At 42.8% G+C, this 23,636-nt stretch overlaps 1 protein-coding gene across 1 annotated transcript in view; it reads right to left on the bottom strand.

The window, feature by feature from the left end:
- ADAMTSL1 (ADAMTS like 1) overlaps positions 1 to 23,636 on the bottom strand; it is a 1,100,541-nt gene that overhangs the window by 173,553 nt on the left and 903,352 nt on the right. Inside the window, exon 17 of the mRNA XM_052645042.1 lies at positions 2,393 to 2,603. Within this exon, the coding sequence (XP_052501002.1) occupies positions 2,393 to 2,603 (211 nt within the window). The remainder of the gene's footprint in view (positions 1 to 2,392; positions 2,604 to 23,636) is intronic.

A 23,636-nucleotide genomic window follows, 5' to 3' on the forward strand; every position in this document is an offset into this window, starting at 1 on the left:
GACTTTCATTATCAATATCATGACCTACAATCATGAAACAAACCCATCAGTGGGATATAAAGTAAAAAACATTTCAGGGTTTGTGGGTGGTACTATTGATATGTTCATTCATTATATCATTCAATAAACATTTTACCCAGAACTTATTAGGTACTTAATGGCAACACAAACTAAAAATACAGGGAATTAGTTTCAACAGTAGAGGTTGATTTAGGCTGATTCCTCATCTTTTCTTAGCATGACCATAAGTTAGTGGTGCAGTATGGAGCCGGAGTATAGTTAAAGGTAAAAGTATAAACGCACCAGAAATCGGGAGACCTGGGTTCTGGATTAGGCTTTGTGATTTTGGGCAAAACTATATCTTGGTCACAGTTACATCATCCATAAAACAAGGGGGCTTCTATGTAATCCCTTGAGGGCCTTTTCTGCCACAGTTTCCAACATTGGGGTATCGTGGAAAGGATCGCATAAAACTGAGTTGATGTCCACTCCTAGGTTTGCTAGCTCTGTGAGCCTCAGTTTCCTCAAAACTAAAATGAAGACAATAAAATCTACTTTTCACTGGACTGTTAAGAGGATTAACTTCAATTAGGTGTATAATAATATATATTTCTTAACAGAACAATAGTACACAAAGTGTTCAAAGTACACAAAATTCTCTTGATTTCCACTGACACAGTAGCGTGGAAGTTATGAACTTAATCATATACATTTAGGTTCTAAAAGCATATATATCCCAGCAGACACGGGCGGTATAGCGTCCATATCTGCTTCTAGATGCTTTACACCTAGTCTTTTGCTCACTTATTACTATTTGATTCTGTGAGAACTTTACTGGGAAGGGGAAGGAGGAAGGAAGGGGCCCTGTCCACTGGTTTGAAGAAGCACAGGGGATGTGTGGAAATGGCAGCTCCTTGTCTCAGGACCAAGGCTGCCTTCTCTCTCCTTCTCAGTCTGATGCCTGCATCATTTATCATTCTAACTGGGCCACTTCTGAGAGCAAAAACTGTTTCAGTAAAACTGGGATGTATGTCTCCCTTCCTTTTCAGGCTTACTTTCTATGACCTTTTTTTTTTGTCACTTTAAAACTATGAGGGATATTCTAATAGGAAGGCAATTGCACAGTAAGATTTTATCCAAGTAATCAATCTAAAATCTTGTGTTTTTTTCATAAGGTGTGAGTGAAATTGCAGTTTGCCTTCCATCTCTTATTGCTGATGACCCTTCAGCTCTCCCATCTTCCACCTTCTCTCGCTCCTGCAGTCAGTAACTCTTCTTGCCCGTTCACTTGATGCTGGCCCCTGGATACCAGCTGTTGTACTGTACTTTTCAAGGTACTGCACTGTAAGATTAAAAGTGTTTTCTTTAAAAAAAAGTCTTCTGTTTTTTAAAGGCATGCAAAAAAAGGTGCTTAACTTTAGTTTGATAAATATATATTAATTTTAGATAGGATATGAGGATAAAATAATTGTGTTTTTATTATTATAATAAATGCTTTAGAGTGGGGTCAGCCAGCTGTTCTGTAAAGAGGTAGAGTAGACGTTTTAGCTTTTGTGGACCATATAGTTTCTGTCACAACCAAGCAGTTATGCCCGTATAATGCAAGAGTATGGCTATGTTCCAAAAAAACTGTGTTTACAATAATTGGTCATGAACTGGGTTTGGTTTTGGGCAGCAGTTTGCCAACCCTTGCTTTAAAATGATAGTTCCCCATGGATTAGGAAAAGTTTAAAAGTCTGGAATTGACTTGATTTCTAACATCCTATTTTGCTAAGGAATTATGTTAAAAAAGAAAAGAAAAGCCATTGCCTGGTATCTTTATCTCTTAGAATTTTAAACAGAAAAAAAACTAGAAAGAGCAAACATTCAGACAAGTTAGCTTTATGGAAATTTACCCACCACACAGTCCTTATTTAAAATTTTTTTCCTTAGCTCAGTGAAAACTTAGTTAGAAATATCTTCAGGTTAAGAGATGGGTCATTTGAGTTGCTTTTGGAGATCACTGTGGGTGGTAGAATAGAATGAGCTTGCTATTTGTAATGAAAAGATCTGAATTTGAATAAGGTTGTGGGAATACTGGGAAGCTCCAGTGGCTCAAGAGGTAAAGAATCCGCCTGCCAGTGCAGGAGATGCAGAAGGCAAGGGTTCAGTCCCTGGGTTGGGAAGATCTCCTGGAGAAGGGAATGGCTACCCACTCCAGTATTCATGCCTGGAGAATTCCATGGACAGAGGAGCCTGCTGGGCTACAGTCCACAGGGTCACAAAGAGTCAGACACGCCTGAGCAGATCTTGAACATTCCTTTAATGGGACAACACTCAGACAACACAGTCCCCTGTCCTGAGCTACTGCTGCAAACACAAACTCCAATATTGTGTTAACCTTAGAACTCACCGGCTGCCACTGTGCAGGGTACCAGGCTGGGGGGCAGTTGAAGCGGTTACAAGCTTGCACCGTGGTGGGCTTGGGCTGGTGACACAGCTCATCAGCAAGGATTACTGTTTCATTTATCTCTCTGGAAAGCAGGTGGGAGCAGAAGACATCTCTGGTCTGCAGCCCAACCCCACAGGTGAGACTGCAAGGACTCCACTTGCCAATTTCCCATCTGTGAAGAAATCAGAGGAAGAGAATACCCTGAGAACCTGTGTACAGAACGGCTCCCTTGCTGCAAGTGTTATCCTAATGGAGTAAAAACACCTATGTGGGTATTTGGGAAGGTCCAGCCCAAGCTTGGCTAGGAATTCTATCCCAAGACTAGAAGTCATCTTTTCTCTTCACATTCAAGAATCTGTTTAAACAAAGAGGGTGATAAAATGAAACATCCAATTTTTACCACAAAATCACCAGAAATGGTCACAATCATGTCTATTTTGATGGAAGTATTAGTTGCTCACTTGTGCCTGACTCTTTGTGACCCCATGGACTAGAGCCTGCCATGCTCCTCTGTTTATGGAATTCTCCATGCAAGAATACTGGAGTGGGTAGCCATTCCCTTCTCCAGGGGATATTCCCGACCCAGGGATTGAACCCGGGTCTCCTGCATTGCAGGTAGATTCTTGACCATCTGAGCCATCAGGGAATCCCTATCTCTTTTTCACTTTCTATGTCTGTTTTGATGAAACATATAAGCTTCATCAAAATAAGAGGGTATGTTAGATAAGATATAAGTTGTGCACATAAAGGCTTTGGATACCATATAGTGAATAGCACGTCTAGAAGAAGGCTTTCTGCTTCTCTCTCTAGCCTCCGTTCTTAGCAAGACTGAAACATTCATGTTTATTTTTCTTTGGCTTCGAAATGAAAGGTTGCCGGTTCCAACTTCCTTCAAGCTGCCATCATAGCATAGAAATGTCCCTGTCTTATGTATAAATATCATCACTGTCTGGGACTGGAGAACGTAACAAAAGTGAAAGTCACAAAATAGATCACCCTTCTTGAGGAGGAATAAGTGGAGAGGACAGCTTATTATCTGGAAGAGGAAGTCAAACACAGAGATGAGTTAAGTGCATAAAGTGGCCGTTCCAAATGGCCAAGTCTTGACAAGTACGTTTATAGTGAGCTAAGGGCCTATAAAAACAATTTCCCTGTTGATGCAGCCTCCAAAATGGGAATACCAAAAAAACAAAAAAACAAAAAACCAACAACAACAACTGAGTTTCTTGGGTTTGGAGTGAGAAGTGTTCTTTAATGATCAGTTTTAGAAAGTTCTGTTTACAAAGTGAGACACAAAGATTCTACAGGAGCCAGCCAAGAAAAGCATGGCAAGTTGACCCTTCAGTAGCTAGGACTGCCTAACTTTTGTAGCCAGCCCTGAAAACTGGTTCAAAAGTCTCTGACTTTATGGACCTAGAGTCTGTCATACAGAGTGAAGTAAGCCAGAAAGAGAAAACCAAATATTTTACATTAAATGCATACACATGGAATCCAGAAAAATGGTACAGATGAATCTATTTGCAAGGCAGAAAGAAAGACATGGATATAGAGAACAAATGTAGAGACACTAAACGGGGAAGGGGAGAGTGGGATGAACTTGGAGATTGGGATTGACATATACTAGTATGTATAAAACAGGTAACTAATGAGGACCTACTATATACCATAGGGAACTCTACCTAATGCTCTGTGGTAATCTAAATGGGCAAGGACATCCAAAAGAGAGGAGATATATGTATACGTATAGCTGGTTCACTTTGCTGTATAGCAGAAACTAACACAACATTGTAAAGCAACTTTACTCCAATTAAAAAAAAAAAAGCCACTGGCTTTAATGTTTCTCACCAGACTGTAAAGCTGAATGGAGCTCTCTCAATCCTTTCCAGGTACTCTGTTAGGGTAATTACCTTTCCAATTCCTATTTCCACAACTTCCTTTCCTACCCTGGATTCAAGCCATATCAGTAATGAAGTCCTTTCTTGTTCTCAGTTCATGCCCCCTGGTTTTCTAGCTCTATCTTTACTCAAGTGATTACTCCTAATCTGTAATACTTCTGGTCTTTTCCTTGCCCCTCAAAATTTTTTCCATTTCCATATATCCAAATATAATCCCTATTTAGTTGTAAATAAATTGTATCCATATTTGTTCCAGATACTAAATATTTTCTCAGTAGTATTACAGTTATTCTGCCTGTCAAGGGCCCTATGAGAATATATACCTGTAGAAGGCAAGGTCTGTGTCTGAGTCAGTTCTGTGTCTCTCACAGGGTTCATCATAGCTCCTTCTCAACAGTTAATGTATATGGTTACTACCTTTTAAAATAAATGAGCAAATGGAAGGGATCTACCACCATAGTAGGCACTTTATACACATTATCTCATTTAATTACTTCCAGAACACTATGAGGTAGGCTGTATTGATCTTCCCTATTTTAAAGTTGAAGGAATCTGAGAATCTAAGAGGTTGCTTGCCCAAATACCCATAATTAGTAAGTAGTGAACCCAGGATTCAAACTTGGGTGTGTCTGGCTCTGAAGCCTTTGTACCTTCTATGATGCCATCTTATTTTCAGGAAATACCTTGAAAACTGCCCTATAAATATTCACAGAATTTTAAATGAATAAAAGAGGAGAGGCTGAGTTGAATATATTCTTGTATGAATGTCTGTAAACTTATTTTTAGATCCCCAGCTTGGGTAAATTCCAAGCTTTAAAATATTAAAGGGCTACTGGTTTAAAAAATATGTCCACACAATCTTTGCCTCTTCCCCATTCTAAAGATGGAGTCTTGAGTATGGGCTGGACTTACTGGCTCACTTGTAAGGAATACAGTGAGGCAGAAGGGATGCTATGTGACTTCCAAGGCTAAATTAGAAAAAGGATATTGCTTCTACATGGCTGTCTCTCTTTGACTGCTCACTCTGGGGGAAGCCAGCCAGCATGTCATGAGGACCCCGAGCAAATGTGGATAAAAGTCCACATGCAAAGGAAATCGGGCTGCTCACCAACAGTCAGGATCAACCTGCCAGTGATAGGGGTGAGCTGCCTTGAAAGCAGTCCTGCTGGACTAGGTCCAGCCTTCAGATGATTCCAAATTCCTAAGAGATCCTGAGCCTGAACCGCCTTTCCAAGCTGCTCCCAAATTTCTCACTCATTTAATTGCGAGAGGTAATAAATGTTTATTTTTGTTGTGAGCTCCTAGGTTTGGGGAAAATTCATTGTGGAACAATAGACAACTAATTCTGTATCTCAAAGCACATGTTGTACACTTGAAATATATATAATTGAGCGTCCCATGTGGCACAAATGGTAAAGAACCCGCCTGCCAATGCAGGAGACATAAGAGACACGGGTTTGGTCCCTGGATTGGGAAGATCACCTGGAGGAGAGCATGGCAACCCACTCCAGTATTATTGCCTGGAGAATCCCAAGGACAGAGGAGCCTGGCACAGTCCACAGGGTCGCAAAGAGATGACGGAAGCAACTTAGCATGTGTGCAATACAAATATATATTCTCCCCCCAAAACGTGTGTATGTTCATCAAAAGACATACACAAGAATGTTCAGGGCTTCCCTGGTGGCCCAATGGTTAAGAATCCACCTTGAAATGCAAGGGATACAGGGTTTGATCCCTGGTCCAGGAAGATCCCACATGCCGCAGGGCCACTGAGCCTGTGTGCACAACTAATGAGCCTCTGCTCGAGAGCCTGCGAGCTACGACTCCTGAAGCCAGTGTGCCCTAGAGCCTGTGCTCCACGCCAAGAGACGCCACCTCAATGGGAAGCCCACACACGGTAACTACAGAGTAGCACGCACTCACTGCAAGACCGGGAGCAGCAACGAGACCCAACACAACCAAAAAGAAATGAATGACACTTCTTTTTAAAAAAGTAATGTTTACAGAAGCACTATTCCTCATAGCCCAGATAGAAAACTACCCAAAGGCTCATCAACAGGTAAGTGGACAAATGATTAAGATATATTCACATAAAACTTCATAGAATGAGAATAAACTAGAACAACAAGGAACATGACTGAATTTCACAAACATAAAACTGAGTGAACAAAGCCACAACTACAAAAATTCATACTGTGATTTCATTTACCTAAAACTCAAAACCCAAAACTAGTCTACAATGTTAGAAGTGAGGGAGGTGGCTGCCCTTGGTGGGTAGTAACTAGAAACAGGGTATGGTGGGGGGAGGGGGAGGGTTTCTGGGATGTTACCTTGATCTGGGTGCTGGATGTGCACCCGCTTTGTGAAAATCACCAGGCCATACGTGTGGAATGTGTGCACTTTTCTTTGTATTTGTTATGCTTTAAAAAGGATGTTCTTCATCCTCCAGCCAACCACTTTCAAGAGAAATACTAAAATGCTGTGGGTGTAAAATACAACCACCACCCCCAATGCTGATGGCCACTCTATGCATGTCTCATAAAGGAGCTGCCTACACAGTGAGCACTGTTCCAAGGTTAAATTTTGTTCTAATACCGTCTCCACACTGCTGGCTGCCCCACTCCTGCCCTCACCTCTGGCAGAAAATCAGTCACTGGGAGCTTGAAGCAGAGGCATCTGGCAGCCATGAGGCCACTTCAACGCTGCTGGAAAAACTCACAAAACAGACGTATCTGCTTACTCATACATCTTCAAGGAAGGAGGGCAGCAGAAGCTATCTGTGCATTCAGCGGTTTGTTGATTACAGGTCCAAGTATTTTTCATCAATTGAGGCCCAAAGAGGGAAAGCAGAGCGATGACCCCACTACTCCTCCCCTGCACGGGGGCTTCAGCTGTGAGCGCTGGGTCTCACTGGCTGCCAACAGTTGCCTCGTTGGATTCCGTGCGTTTGGCTGTTTCTGAGGGAGGGACTGTAGGCCCGTGGGAGCCAGCCTGCAGCAAGCTGTAGCTGGCAGCCTGGGAGACATGGACAAGGCCTTCGCTGGGATTCTGGGTTCTGGCTTCCCATAATTCCAGTGCTGAGGAGGACTGGGGCTCTGGACATCGGAGGGGGAGGGCATTCACGCTTCTCCCCTCTACTTTGTCTGGTTGACTTTAGCTCATCCTTTCATCTTCATTGAAACTGTTACCTCCTCAGGGAGGAAGCCCTTGACTGGGTAAAATTCTCCTCTAGGATATGGTTCCATGCATAGTTCTCTATTTGGAAATTCTCAACACACTTGATTTTTTTGTTTTACTGTGGAAAGAGCATTCTCTTAGCAAAACTTTCAGTGTGCTATGCACAGTATTGTTGTCTCTAGGTACAGTGTTGTACAGAAAATCTCACACTCATCTTCGTTAACTGAAACATTACACTTGTTGACTGAAAATCCTATTTCCTCTTCTTCTGAGCTCCTGGCAACCACCATTCCACTGTTTGATTCTATGAATTATTAATTCTATGATTCTATGACTATTTCAGGTACCTTGTATAAGTGGCATCATGGAGTATTTGTCCTTCTGTGACTGGCTTATTTAACTTAGCATAAAGCCTTTAAGGTTCATCCATGTTGTCACATATTGCAGAATTTCTTTCTTTTCTAAGGCTGAATAATATTCGATTTAAAAGTATACATCACATCTTTCATGGTTGTTTAGGCTGTTTTCACATCTTGGAACCAGTTACTGAGAATACTTAGTGCTACAGTGAATATGAGAATACTAGTAGTATTCCTTCTGGAGAAGGCGATGGCACCCACTCCAGTACTCCAGCCTGGAAAATCCCATGGACGGAGGAGCCTGGTGGGCTGCAGTCCATGGGGTCACGAAGAGTCAGACACGACTGAGCGACTTCACTTTCACTTTTCACTTTCATGCATTGGAGAAGGAAATGGCAACCCACTCCAGTGTTCCTGCCTGGAGAATCCCAGGGACGGGGGAGCCTGGTGGGCCGCCATCTATGGGGTCGCACGGAGTCGGACACAACTGAAGCGACTTAGCAGCAGCAGCAGCAGTATTCCTTCAAGGCCCTGATTTCAATTCTTCTGGATAAATGCCCAGAAGTGGGATTGCAGGATCATATGATAGACTGCCTGATAAACTATGGATGGAGGTTCATGACATTGTACAGGAGACCGGGATCAAGACCATCCCCAAGGAAAAGAAATGCAAAAAAGAAAAATGGCTGCCTGAAGAGGCCTTACAAACAGCTGTGAAACGAAGAGATGCGAAAAGCAAAGGAGAAAAGGAAAGATATACCCATTTGAATGCAGAGTTCCAAAGAATAGCAAGGAGAGATAACAAAGCCTCCCTCAGCAATCAATGCAAAGAAATAGAGGAAAACAACAGAATGGGAAAGACTAGAGATCTATTTAAAAAAAATAGAGATACCAAGGGAACATTTCATGCAAAGATGGGCTCAATAAAGGACAGAAATGGTATGGACCTAACAGAAGTAGAATATTTCAGAAGAGGTGGCAAGAATACACAGAAGAACTGTACAAAAAAGATCTTCACAACCCAGATAATCACAATGGTTTGATCACTCACCTAGAGCCAGCCATCCTGGAATGTGAAGTCAAGTGGGCCTTAGAAAGCATCACTACGAATGAAGCTAGTGGAGGTGATGGAATTCCAGTGGAGCTGTTTAAAATCCTGAAAGATGACGGTGTGAAAGTGCTGCACTCGATATGTCAGCAATTTGGAAAACTCAACAGTTGCCATAGGACTGGAAAAAGTCAGTTTTCATTCCAATCCCAAAGAGGGCAATGCCAAAGAATGCTCAAACTACCGCACAATTGCACTCATCTCACACGCTAGTAAAGTAATGCTCAAAATTCTCCAAGCCACGTTTCACCAATATGTGAACCGTGAACTTTCAGATGTACAAGCTGGTTTTAGAAAAGGCAGAGGAACCAGAGATCAAATTGCCAACATCCGCTGGATCATGGAAAAAGCAAGAGAGTTCCAGAAAAATGTCTATTTCTGCTTTATTGACTATGCCAAAGCCTTTGACTGTGTGAATCACAATAAAATGTGGAAAATTCTGAAAGAGATGGGAATACCAGACTACCTCACCTGCCTCTTGAGAAACCTGTTTACAGGTCAGGAAGCAACAATTAGAACTGGACATGGAATGGAACAACAGACTGGTTCCAAATAGGAAAAGGAGTATGTCAAGGCTGTATATTGTCACCCTGCTTATTTAACTTATATGCAGAGTACATCATGAGAAATGCTGGGCTGGAGGAAGCACAAGCTGGAATCAAGATTGCCGGGAGAAATATCAATAACCTCAGATATGCAGATGACACTACCCTTATGGCAGAAAGTAAACAGGAACTAAAGAGCCTCTTGATGAAACTGAAAGAGGAGAGTGAAAAAGTTGGTTTAAAGCTCAACATTCAGCAAACTAAGTCATGGCATCTGGTCCCATCACTTCATGGCAAATAGATGGGGAAACAGTGGCTGACTTTGTGTTTTTGGGGGGGAGCTCCAAAATCACTGTAGATGGTGACTGCAGCCATGAAATTAAAAGACGCTTACTCCTTGGAAGGAAATTTAGAACCAACCTAGACAGCACATTAAAAAGCAGAGACATTACTTTGCCAACAAAGGTCCATCTAGTCAAGGCTATGGTTTTTCCAGTCATGTATGGATGTGAGAGTTGGACTATAAAGAAAGCTGAGTGCAGAAGAATTGATGCTTTGAACTGTGGTGTTGGAGAAGACTCTTGAGAGTCCCTTGGATTGCAAGGAGATCCAACCAGTCCATCCTATAGGAGATCAGTCCTAGGTGTTTATTGGAAGGACTGATGTTGAAGCTGAAACTCCAATATTTTGGCCACCTGATGTGAAGAGCTGACTCATTTGAAAGACCCTGATGTTGGAAAAGATTGAAGGCAGGAAGAGAAGGTGATGACGGAGGATGAGATGGTTGGATGGCATCACCAACTCAATGCACATGGGTTTGGGTAGACTCCAGCAGTTGGTGATGGACAGGGAGGCCTGGCGTGCTGCAGTTCATGGGATTGCAAAGAGTTGGACATGCCTGAGCAACTGAACTGAACTGAATGATAGTTCTATTTTTAATTTTTGGAGGAACCACCATACTGTTTTCCACAGTGGCTGCACCATTTTTTACTCCCCCCAGCAGCATGCAATAGTTCCAGTTTCTCTACATCCTTGTCAAGACTTGTGGCCTTTGGTTTTTTGATGAGAGCCATCCTGACAGGTCTGAGATGATATCTCATTGTGGTTGTCATCTGCATTTCCCTGATGATTAGCGACACTGAGCATTTTTCATATATTTGTTGGCCATTTGTATGTCTTCTTTAGGACATACCTGTAATCTGACTATCCTACTCGACTGTTACCTTGGTAAGAGCATGGGGCTGTGGCTGTTTTGGCTTACTACTTCCTATGGGTTGAATTGTACCCCTCTAAAAGATATGTTGGAGTTCGAATTCCCAGTACCTCATAATATGACCTTATTTGAAAGTGAGGTCATTGTAGATATAATCATTTAAGACAAGGTCATACTAGAATAGGGTGGATCCTTAATCTGATTTGACAGGTATCCTTATAAGAAGGGAGGGAGACACTCAGGGAGAATGCCATGTCATGACAGAGACGAGAGATGGCAGTGAAGTGTCCACAGCCAAGGAATGTTGAGGACTGCAGTAGACTCCAGAAGCTAGAAGAGGCAAGGAAGGATTCTCCCTCACATGTTTTGGGGACCATGGCTCTGCTGACATCATAATTTTGGACTTGGTTTTTGCCTCCAGAACTGTGAGAGAGTGCTTTTCTGCTGTTTTAAGTCACCCCTCTTGTGGTACTTTGGTACGGCAACCCTGGGAAACCAATACACCACTGTAGTCTCAGCATGGTGCCTGAAACAGCAGATGTTCAGGACGAATGAGGGAACTCACATTTCATGGAACCCCAGCTGTGTCCTCTAAAAACCACCCACCCCAATTTCAGAGTCCCCAAAGCTCTAGGTTTTCTTCAGCGTGGTGCAAATTCTTTGGTGACAAAGCTGGGCCTGGACAGACACTATGCTTTGACAGGCCACATCTCACTTGATGTAAATATTTACAGTTTACTGCAGGCATATTAGCCCATTGGATTATGGCACCCCTCCCCACCCCCATCCCGTGCCAGAACTTACTGCAGATGTTATATACTTAATGTATTAGTAATCATAACATATTTCTAAAATGTCCCAAATTCTGAATTCCCAAACACACCTGCCCCAGCATTTAGGCTAAAGGCTCCATGGTTCTGTGTAAGAGAACGGTAAACATGAGCACCATGGTTTGTTTCAGGGCTAAAGGCTCCGTGGTTCTGTGTAAGAGAACGGTAAACATGAGCACCATGGTTTGTTTCAGGGCTAAAGGCTCCGTGGTTCTGTGTAAGAGAACGGTAAACATGAGCACCATGGTTTGTTTCAGGGCTAAAGGCTCCGTGGTTCTGTGTAAGAGAACGGTAAACATGAGCACCATGGTTTGTTTCAGGGCTAAAGGCTCCGTGGTTCTGTGTAAGAGAACGGTAAACATGAGCACATTGGTTTGTTTCAGGGCTAAAGGCTCCGTGGTTCTGTGTAAGAGAACGGTAAACATGAGCACCATGGTTTGTTTCAGGGCTAAAGGCTCCGTGGTTCTGTGTAAGAGAACGATAAACATGAGCACCATGGTTTGTTTCAGGGCTAAAGGCTCTGTGGTTCTGTGTAAGAGAACGGTAAACATGAGCACCATGGTTTGTTTCAGGGCTAAAGGCTCCGTGGTTCTGTGTAAGAGAACGATAAACATGAGCACCATGGTTTGTTTCAGGGCTAAAGGCTCCGTGGTTCTGTGTAAGAGAACGATAAACATGAGCACCATGGTTTGTTTCAGGGCTAAAGGCTCCGTGGTTCTGTGTAAGAGAACGATAAACATGAGCACCATGGTTTGTTTCAGGGCTAAAGGCTCCGTGGTTCTGTGTAAGAGAACAGTAAACATGAGCACCATGGTTTGTTTCAGTTTCTGGGCTTCAGGTGTCGGCTTCATGGTTGGGCTCATGGCCAAAATGTTAGGGAGACTGGTCCCCTTGAATTCTCTTTCTACACTATTTTCTTTCCTCGGAACCTTTCTTCTCTCCATTCCTTTCTTTCTGCCAAAACCTGCTTGCAGGGAAGGCCTCGGGAGTTGACAGATGACAATGGTGCCCTGTAGCTTCAGGCTGGACCTTGCCAAGCTCCTGCGATTGACTCCTGACCAAGGGTAGGTGGGAGAAAGAAGGTTACCTCCCACTCTGCAAGCCTGGAAGTAGGCTTCTTGCCCTCTGTCCGGAATCATGTGTACTTGGGTCACCCTATGTTTATAATCGGATTTAAAATTTTAGGCTTGGTTTCCCAATTCCCACTTTGTTTTTCTGATGGTGCTGGAGTCCTGCCCAAAGTCCAACTTCTTGGAATGTGGTCTTCTCACTCTGCCTGTGTCTGGTTAGTTCTTGGCCTCGGGCAGAGCAGTGACCCTTTGCCATGAGCCACACGCCATGATGTGACAGCAACATATCCAGCTGACATCACCTGTTACTGCCAAGAGAGATACTAACATTACCAGTGTTTACAGTGAGCCAGATACTGTGCTGGTTGCCCTAAGTGAGTTGCCTCCTTTAATCCTCTCCACAGCCCTGTGAAAGAGGTACTATTATTATTTGCATTTTAACAACAAGGAGTTGAGGCCTGGAGAAGTTCAATGATTAACCAGTAGTGGCTGACAGTGGCCCCTCCCAGGCCTCACGCTGACGTCAGTGCCACTTGTATCGCATCCAAGTCTCCCATGACTGGGACACGTGGGTGCTGAGAATGGGGCTGCTCCCTATGACACAGGCCAGCACTGTGGATACTAGAAGCCCCAGCTCTGCATTATCCTAGCAGGACTCAGGGCTAAGGTCCCTCCAGATGTGGAATACATACCTAAATTTATGTATTACTTATATCCACGAGATGGAGATGGTACTATCAGTTCTCCCATTTTACAGAGCGATACATCAGAGGCTCTGACGAGCCAAGCAACTTATCCAACCTCACACAGCTAGTAAACAAGGGAGGACTTCCCTGGTGGTAACAGTGGATAAGAATCCACTGGGCAGTGCAGGGGACATGGGTTCAACTCCTGGTCCGGGAAGATTCCACATGCCATGGAACAATAAAATCCATGCGCCACAACTACAGAGCCAGCACTCTGGGGCCCATGAGCCGCAACTAATGAGCCCATGTGCTGCAGCTATTGAAGCCTGTGCGCTTAGAGCCCATTCTCTGCAACGAGAGAGACCACTGCAATAAAGAGTAGCCCCCACTTGCTGCAGCTAGAGAAAGCCTGCATACAAAGAAGACCCAATGAAACAAATATATAAATTACTGAAAAAAGAAAAAAAAAAAACAACCCACGACCCAACAAAACAAACAACAACAAGGGAATCAGGAATCAAATCCAGGCAGCCTGGGGAAATGCTTCTGAGGGCCAGAATAATGAAGACAGCAGGACAAACTAGATTTGAGATGCAAATTCCTGGGTCCCTGGTGCTTTCAACTTCAGAAGATGACAAATAACAAAATGAAAGATCTATTTCTAAGTCACAGAATCAACCACACCAGTGTCGCCAAGGGCCATGGACACACTCGTGGTTGTTTTCCAGAGAAGCAGCAGTGTGACCTGGCAGCTGAAGGGCAAAGACAGAGTGTGGCTCCCCAAGTGCACGGTTGCTTTTTGTGAAGGTGGCCGTCAGAGACAATTTGGGCAATCAAGAACCCATGGAGGTTGGTGCTTCTTAGCCACTCGTGTTTGTATTTGCTACACAGGGGAGGAATTTGGGCCTTCCTTTAGACAAGGGCACATTATGTGAATGGTTTTGCTCCCCTGCCTTTCAGAGAGGCCTCCAGCATGGCAACTCACTGTTTGTTGCTGGTAAAATGCGTGTAATTTCTAATGGCAGACTCCCCGCCACAAGCTATTATCGGGAGAACCTCCTCTTACCTTGGCTTTTGCAGCGAAGCAGGGTTTGTTTCTCTGTTTCCTGTTCAAAACTAAAAATGCAGTTTTTATTGGGAGGCACAACACCATTATGAACTTTGCTAGATGCATTCTTTACACCTGTGTATAATCCTCTAACATTTTTGCTCAACATTTCTATCCTGTGATTTTTTTGAAAGGTCCCTTAAAGATATTTGTTTTCTTTAGAATGCCGCTGAGGTCAGGAGGTACACAGCAAGCCAGCAATAGTAACTCAGACACCCAGGAGCATGGCCAGCTCTAGAAACCCTAAGGTAGGACAAAGAGAATCCTCACTTCACCAGGGACACTATGACCTTGTCCCACTTTAAGGTTCTTGGACTATTACTAGTGGCTCTGAATTTATCTCCCCATCTTCCAGTTTCCAATCTATCCATAGCCTGAAGCTTCCAAAATGACATCTGAAATGTGAATTTGCTCGCTTGACTTCCTCTGATTATAAGCTTTCATTGGGGTCTGAGCTGGGCTTTCAGGGGAGGGGGGCCTGTGTGTCCAGGGCTCAGTTTTGGTCCGGTGCACCCAGTGGGGGCCAAGTGGAGGTATAGGCTGCAGCTGTACTTTCTAACCAGCTTTTCTACCTTTCCTCCCTCTTCCACTTTGTAGGACTGAACTTTAGCCTGAGGTTTGGCAGAGAGTGGTCCACAAGCATGTGACTGGGCTCACCACTGGGCAAGGATAACTGAGAACCAAACATTCAGGGAGGATTGAACAAATGTATAAATACATTATGGAGAATGAGAGCCAGACTTCTTATTATCAGAGAGAGGGGTTACACACATGAAAAGGGGGAAGACCAGAATAAAGCTTATAAATTTGGTATTGAAAACAGTGTGAGCTCATGATATTTAATTGACAGATAGCTAGATAGACAAAGATATGTCAAAAGATACACATGAGTATATACAAATGTAATATGTATATGTTTACAATATTTCTTAGCTCTCTCTGCTAAAAGGTCTAGAAGCAATGTCATCCTAGTTGTATCAAGTATAAAGTGCCCAGATCTTAGTTTGTGAATATCATTCTCCACTAAGGAGCCAGTTCCTGTAAAAATGGCTCTGGAGCAGGGGCTGGGAGAATAAAAAGTGAACTTGAAATATCTTGTATAGAAAACTGGGAAGTCCTCAAAGAAGGATGGGGTAAAAATCAAAAGGACACGGAGGTAAGTTTGAAGGGATTCCCACTGGTCATGTCTGGGACAACTTGATAGTAATGAATTTTAATCCTTTGAGCAAATTAGATATTCAAAGTAAACAAATAAAGAGAAACCTCTACTCAATAGTAGAATGCCTACTAGTAATTTAGAAGGATTGATAAGAGTTTAGAAAATCACCATTTGGCAATAATAACTGCAACAATAACAACTGATTCAGGCAAGACTCATCAATGAATAGCAACACTGGGTGAAAATTTGGTGAGGAACAGGGTATTCACTTAGTTTTAGATTATCTCCCAATAAAATACTTGTTATTTACTATTAATATGATCAACCTACTTACACATTTTACAGTGGAAAACCTGGCCAGCATCACCTTAACCAAATCACGGGGTGACATCATCAGTAACGAATGGAATGAGACATCTGTCATCGTCTCCCAATACAATGCACCAAGAAGAATACAGCATCCTTCTGTGCTGTTTCTAGCAAAAGTTAAAATTCATAAGGGAGCATTAAGCAAACCCAAACAGAGTGACATTTTACAAAGTAACTGGCCTGTACTCTTCAAAAATGTCCAAGATATGAAAGATGAGAAGAGACTGTCCAGATGGAAGTAGAAGAAATGACAGCCAAATACAAGACCCCAGATTCAATCCTGGGTTTAAAAGGGCATTGCTGGGACAACAGGCAAAGTGTGAGTGGAGTTTGTGCATGAGATGGTGTTACTGAATTCAGTTGCTTCTTGATTGGTGGTTAGTTACACGGTGGTTATTCATGAAAATATCCTAGCTTTTAGGTAATAAACACCTAAATGTTAGGATGCATATGGGATACATACCTAAAATTATTCTCAAATGGTCCCAAAATGTTAACAACTAGAGAACCGAGGGGACAGGTATAAGGGAGTTCCGTGTTTTATTTTTGCAACCTAAAACAAACCCTGGAATTCTATCAATAAAAGTTATGAAAAACATCCATTTTTCAGGTAACAGGTAACACCCTATTACCCACAGGCTAAGGGTCAAGTCCTTAACTGGCCCATAGTGTGCTTCCCAAAGAAGTCTGGTATACTCTGTGGTCACCCCCATAATCAGCTTTCCTGAGTACCAAGCAGAGGAGTACAGCTCTTGTTGACTGTCAGACTCTTCTTCCTCTCAGGTTAGATCACAAACATCGTCTTTATCTCTAAATACTTTTCCAGTGCCCCTCCCACAAGGTGAAGCTAGCGCTTTTCCTCTGCAGCACACTACTGTGTCTCTCCTCTGGTGGCATTCTTTTCTTCCCTCAGTCTCATTTCCATCACAGTGTAGTTATTTATCTACTTATTTGTCTCTCTTACTAGACCCTAATGGCCTAGACTTACTCATCTTACTATCTCCAGCACCTACTGTCGTGCCTGGCACGTCAAGGATGCCCCGGCATTGTAGCCTAATGAAGAAGATCTTTGGATCTGGAACTGGATTCAGCATGAATGATCTGTGCTCTGCAACTCTCTAACTGCACACGCTAGGGCAAGTTACTCAACAGTTTAGTCATGTAAAATAGGAATAATAACAATACTCCCTTCAAAGGGCTGTTAGGAGGTTTAAGTGAACACATCTATGTAAAGGGCTTAAGTAAAGTGCCTGGCGCAGATGATACGCTCTATAAACATTAGCTAATATGAACAGTTCTTGCTGAGTGCTCAGTAAACATTTGGTAAATGCATGGATAATGATTGAGAGAAGAGAGTTTAATGAGTAGAGTGAGAATTCTTCCTGGAGTGAGTCAAAGTTGCCCTAGATTATGGAAACAGAGGGCAAGGACATTTGTGACATGCCCAGATTGATTTAGCATTTAAGCATAGCTGGCTAAGCCCAGCGTCAAATACAGAGGTAGGGATGTGCTCGCCACCTTCAACATGCTTTCAGCAAAGATGGGGAGAACTGACAAACATCCAGGAGACCCAGCAAACATTGCAGCTGCTGCTAAGTCACTTCAGTCGTGTCCGACTCTGTGCGACCCCATAGAGGGCAAACATTGCTAGGTAAGAGGAATGAGCTAACTGCTAAACTTCTAGGCTGAAGCATGAACACTACAGAATTTCAGAAGATAGGCAGTGTGGTGCTCATAAGACTTGCATCTATATGACTGACTACAAAGCACAAGGTCTGTTCATCGACACTGTCTCACTCGATCCACCTGACTTGGAAGTAAAGCAAAGCGGGCATCACTACCTCCCTTTTACAGATCAGCAAGTTAGGGTTCCAGCGATTTCCCCAAAGGTGGGAAGGGAACTCAGATTACGTCGATCCTGAGAAGTCCCTAAGAATAGAGGAGGCAGTCATGAAGGGTCAGAGAGGAAGATGCATTTAGGAAAACACTTATACTCCAGGGCAGATGGATCTGCTGCAACCTCTGTGTTTCAAAAAGCTGCTTAAAGGGGCCTAGGAAAAAGAAGATGAAAGATCAAAGGAGATGTTAGACAATAGAGAGCACAAATATTCTTGGAAGGCCAAAAATTAACCAAAAGCATATATGATAAATTGCATTGTGAAAATCAGGGCTCCCTGTAAAAGAGGAACTTGTGTGGGCTCAGGAAACAGGGGATAGATCCACGCTTCTCTTGGAAGTCAGCCTGCTTGGCATGAGGCTTTGGCTCCATAAAAATACTTCTAATGAAGTTTACCAAACACCTGAGATTGCCAAGTACTTATTTCCATCAGAGAACAGTGTGGTGCAAGTGACAGCTTTGGCCATGTCAGCTTGCCTCACCTTCTAAATCATCTCTTTTAAAAAAAGGAATCAAGGTTATCAAGATTTCAACATGTAAACGACCTCTTTGGTACTTTTTTTTTCCTATTTTTTAAAAAAGATTAATGAACAGCTCTTGAAAAAAAAATGCACTTGTAGCAAGATATATATGTACTTTCTCATTACAAGCACGCTGTTTTTTCTGTTTTTTTTTTTTTTTTTTTTTAAATAACTACTTCTTCCATGGGGATGTCAAACAGTACAAGGGCCCCAAAACTAGACCCACTTGTGCAGTGCATCTCCAGCCCTCCCTCCAACACCCCCCAATACTTGTCTCTGGCATCCCATTGTCTAAGAAACACCATATGCCTGTTTACCATGGACAGCTCAACTCAATGAAAACTCCTAAGCTCTGCCTCCCATTCTCTGGTTGCCCTGTTTTCTGGGTGACAGTACATCAAAATGAGATAGACTGTCTGTTGGCTGTTATGACTCAGATAGGGTTCCTGAGACACAGGTTAGGGAGGTAGGTGGTCTGCCAAATCACCTGTGCCCTTAGCAGTTTGAGATTTCAGTTGGGTTGCTTAGAATTCTAGGTGGAAATGTTCTATTAAAGATAGTAGCAGGGTTGGCCTGTGGACTGTGGAAAATTCTTAAAGAGATGGGAGTAGCAGAGAGCACCTTAGCTGACTCCTGAGAAATCTGTATGTGGGTCAAGAAGCAACAGTTAGAACCAGACATGGAACAATGGACTGGTTCAAAATTGGGAAAGGAGTACATCAAGCTGCATATTGTCACCCTGCTTAGTTAACTTATATGCAGAGTATATCATGTGAAATGCCAGGCTGGATGAAGCACAAGCTGGAATCAAGACTGCCAGGAGAAATATCAATAATCTCAGATATGCAGATGACACCACCCTTATGGCAGAAAGCGAAGAGGAACAAAAGAGCCTCTTGATGAAGGTGAAAGAGAAGAATGAAAAAGCTGGCTTAAAACTCAACAATTAAAAAGCTAAGATCATGGCATCCAGTCCCATCACTTCATGGCAAGTAGATGAGGAGGAAGTGGAAACACTGACAGATTTTATTTTCTTGGGCTCCAAAATCACTGTGAATGGTGACTGCAGCCACAAAATTGAAAGACACTTGCTCCTTGGAAGGAATGCTATGACAAACCTAGATAGAGTACTGAAAAGCAGAGACATCACTTCGCCAACAGAGGTGTGTATAGTCAAAGCTATGATTTTTCCAGTAATCAGGTACAGATCTGAGAGTTAGATCATAAGGAAGGCTGAGTGCTGACGAATTGATGCTTTCAAATTTTGAGGCTGGAGAAGACTGTTGAGAATCCCTTGGAAGCAACGAGATCAAACCAGTCAAAATCAGCCTTGAATATTCATCGGAAGGACTGCGGCTGAAGTGGAAGCTCCAATACTTTGGCCACCTGATATGAAGAGCCAACTCACTGGAAAAGACTCTGATGCTGGGAAAGCTTGAAAGCCAAAGGAGAAGAGGGCAACAGAGGCTGAAGATGGTTGAATGGCATCATTGACTCAATGGACATGCGTTTGAGCCAACTCCAGTAGACAGTGAAGTACAGGGAAGCTTGGTGTGCTGCAGTCCATGGGGTTGCCAAGCGTTGGACAAGACTGAACAACTGAACAAGAACAACTACACCCTCTTTGTGGACTTACTGTCATTTGGTCCTTGTTTATGTTCTATAACACTGACCATGAAGCTGTTCTAAGCCAAGGCTAGAGTATTTTATTTGACATAATTCTATTTACATAAAAGTTTTTCTCTAGTTATCACCCCAAGTAAAATATAAGGCTTTTAAGATTCAGGACCAAGTATTTTGGAGTTAAGAGCATTGCTTGGCATCCATCAAATCAGGTTATAAAGATCACCATCTGTTCATTAACTTGCAGGTGGCATTCCTCACTTAAATCCTAAAAGCCTACGAATTCTTCTTGTTATGGGTTGGTAATGTCCTCCCCAATAGATATGTTGAAATTTTAACTCCTGGTACTGCAGAATTTGACCTCATTTGGAAACAGGGTCTTTATAGTGATTATCAAGTTAAACTGAGGTCATGAGGGTGGGTCCTAATCCATTATGACTGGTGTCTTTATAAAAACAGAAAACTGGCAAAGTGACCACAGGAAGATGGAGGATTAGAGAGAGAGGCTTCTACAAGCTGCTGCTGCTGCTACTGCTGCTAAGTCGCTTCAGTCGTGTGCAACCCCAAGGATGGCAGCCCACCAGGCTCCCCCGTCCCTGGGATTCTCCAGGCAAGAACACTGGAGTGGGTCACTATTTCCTTCTCCAATGCATGAAAGTGAAAAGTGAAAGTGAAGCCACTCAGTCATGTCTGACTCTAAGCGACCCAATGGACTGTAGCCTACCATGCTCCTCTGTCCATGGGATTTTCCAGGTAAGAGTGCTGGAGTGGGGTGCCATTGCCTTTTCCTTCTATTAGCTAATGAACACCAAAGATTGCTGACAAACCAGCTAAAGCTAGGAAGAGGCAAGGAAGCCTCCTTCCCCTACAGATTGCAGAGGGAGCATGGCCCTCTCCGATTTCACATGATCAGACTTCTAGCCTCCAGAAGTATGAGAGAATGAATCTCTACCGTTCTAAGACACCAGCTTATGGTACTTTGTTATGGTAGCCCTTGCAAACTAATACACTTGCTGGAGTTACTTCTCTTGAGTAGTTTTTAATCCTTTTATTTATGTTGTAAATGGAAACCTTTCTGGTCAGTTAATATTCATGGGTTTTCTCTTAAATGCTTGGGAAGGTCAGTCCTTTATGTCAGCATCCCCAGATCTGCTTCTCTTATCTCCTGCACGATTCTCCCGCCTCTCCCTTTGCATCATAATGGCTTTCATATTTAAAACTTTTTCTTCCATCCATGTATTCAGCCATTCATATACATATATGTCCCTATAACCATACATTCATTGGATAAAACCTACTATGTACCAAGATACAGAGATTAAAAAATTTCTTGACTTTAAAGGCTTTCAGCGACAACTATAAGACACTGTAATAAGTGCCATTTATTTACTTTTTCAACTAGCATTTGTTGAACACTTTATGTGGCCAGGCTTTATGTGAATGGACAGAGTGGTAGAGGAGACAAACACAGACCCTATTCCATGGGACTCAGTTCAGTCCATGAGATAGATAAACATGAGATAGAGGGAAGCATAAAAATACAGACTGGGGATCAAAAAGTTAGTGATAGTCATGGAAGGCTTCCTGCAATCTGACATGTGGGCTGAATCTTGAATGGTGAATAAGAGGTGGCCAGGCAAAGGCAGAAGTAAAGAGAAAGTATTCTAGGCAGAGTGATTCATAAGAAAGCATGATACATTTGGAGACTTTCAGTTCATCTATTTTCATGCTCGGGGCTGGAAAGAACATTGACTAGAAAGCCTAGTAAATGCTTGGGAAATTCTGGTGTGCACTCGTCTCTGTTTTCCTTGATATAGTTACAGTGGGTAAGGGAGCCTGGGAAACAGAGGCGTAATGGGCGGTCAAAGCCCTAATGATAAATATGGTCTAAGCTCACTACAGTTCAAACTCACAGCCCCCACAACACTGCTGGGTAGCACACGTCTCATCAGCAGAGAGCCAAAGGCCCAGCATACTCCCTTTCCATTCATCCCAAGGGGTGCTGAGCTTTGGTGAGAATCCCAACAGCCCTACAGCACAGAGTGATCTGGGACTTCAAGCAAGCCCTCTGTCATGTCTGATCAGACCAGAAACTCATTTCAAACCTGGTTTGGCAGAGGAAAGCAAAAGATAGAGCCATCTCCCCTGGAGAGACGTCTCTGGCTCAGTCTCCAGAATTTGATAAGTGAGGAATCAGGATAAGTAGCTAGCTACAGATGCAGGGTGTGATAAAATCCATCAGCACGGGGACACATAAACACACTTACACACTGCTCCAGGCAGCACCTGCTCTTTGCAACCCAAGACTGTTTTTATTTACACAGCAGCTTGTGCACTTTCCAGCCCTGAGGGGTGTCTACTTGAGGAGAAAGAGGGAGACCACGCACAAATATTTTCATATCTGACAACACAAAAATGACCTAAAGTTGTTTTTCAAGTGAGGTTCAAAGACCTCTTCAAGTAGAATGCATGTTTTACTCTTTGTTGTTTTGTTATCTCAGCGTGAGTTAAAGGATTATCAGACTGAAGTCTGAATAAATTTAAACCCTCCTATTAGGGTTTATTTTGGCTTATTAAATCCATCATTTGTTCTTGATTATACATGATGCTCATTTATTGCTAGCACTTTTATCCCTGAAACACTGTTTTTAAACATGTTGGGATCTGAATAGCACTGATAAATTGCCCTGAATTCTGAGTAATGTTCACCAAGCAGGAGACATACGTGCATTAGACTGACCTAGAACTTTGGATTCCAGCAAGCCAGGGACAGAATTTACTTCCACTTGTACTTTATAACTTTGGGTAAGTAACCCACTTTGAATGTCAATTTCTTTTTCTGTAAAATGGGACAGCAACTGTGATGATAGCTTTCAGTATTTATTGGATGCTCATTATGAACTAGGAATGGGCTTCCCAGGTGGCTCAGTGGTAAAGAATCCACTTGTCAATGCAGGAGACACAAGAGATGCAGGTTTAATTCCTGGGTTGGGAAGGTCCCTTGGAGAAGGGAATGGCAACCTACTCCAGTATTCTTGCCTGGAGTCCCATGGACTGAGAAGCCTGGTGGGCTACAGTCCATAGGGTCACAAAGAGTTGAACATGACTGACACACACATACACATACATACTATTGTAAGAACTTCACATTTACTAACTCCTTGATCCTCATGGCAACCTAAGACAGACAATGATTATGTCCTTTTATATATGGGTTAACTGAAGTAATGTGACCGAGGTCACACAGCTAGTCAGTAGAGATCCAGGATTCAATCCTAAGTGGTTTCCAGAGTTTTAACTGTATTCTTACCTGCTGGCCTCTAGCTTGTGCAGGGGCTGGGAACACAACACTGCATGGTAGCTGCCATCACTATTGTTATTTTCATAATATAATTTGTTTGGCACAAGAGAGGCCAATAGGAAGAAAGGGTATTTAGTATTCTTTTTTTTTTTTTTTGCCTTTTTGTGGTTCCTTGAACCGACAATTAATATACCCAAATCAGAACAACTCTTTTGTATTCAATTGTGTTTGCTTTATTGCACATTTACAATAAATATAACAGTTTGGTTTCAGGTAGCTCAACATTCCCCAGGCCACAGAGAACTTTCTAGCAGCTCCCTGATCCTCAGAAAATATTAAATATT

This window comes from Budorcas taxicolor, chromosome 8 (genome assembly GCF_023091745.1).
Source record: "Budorcas taxicolor isolate Tak-1 chromosome 8, Takin1.1, whole genome shotgun sequence".
NCBI lineage: Eukaryota > Metazoa > Chordata > Mammalia > Artiodactyla > Bovidae > Budorcas > Budorcas taxicolor.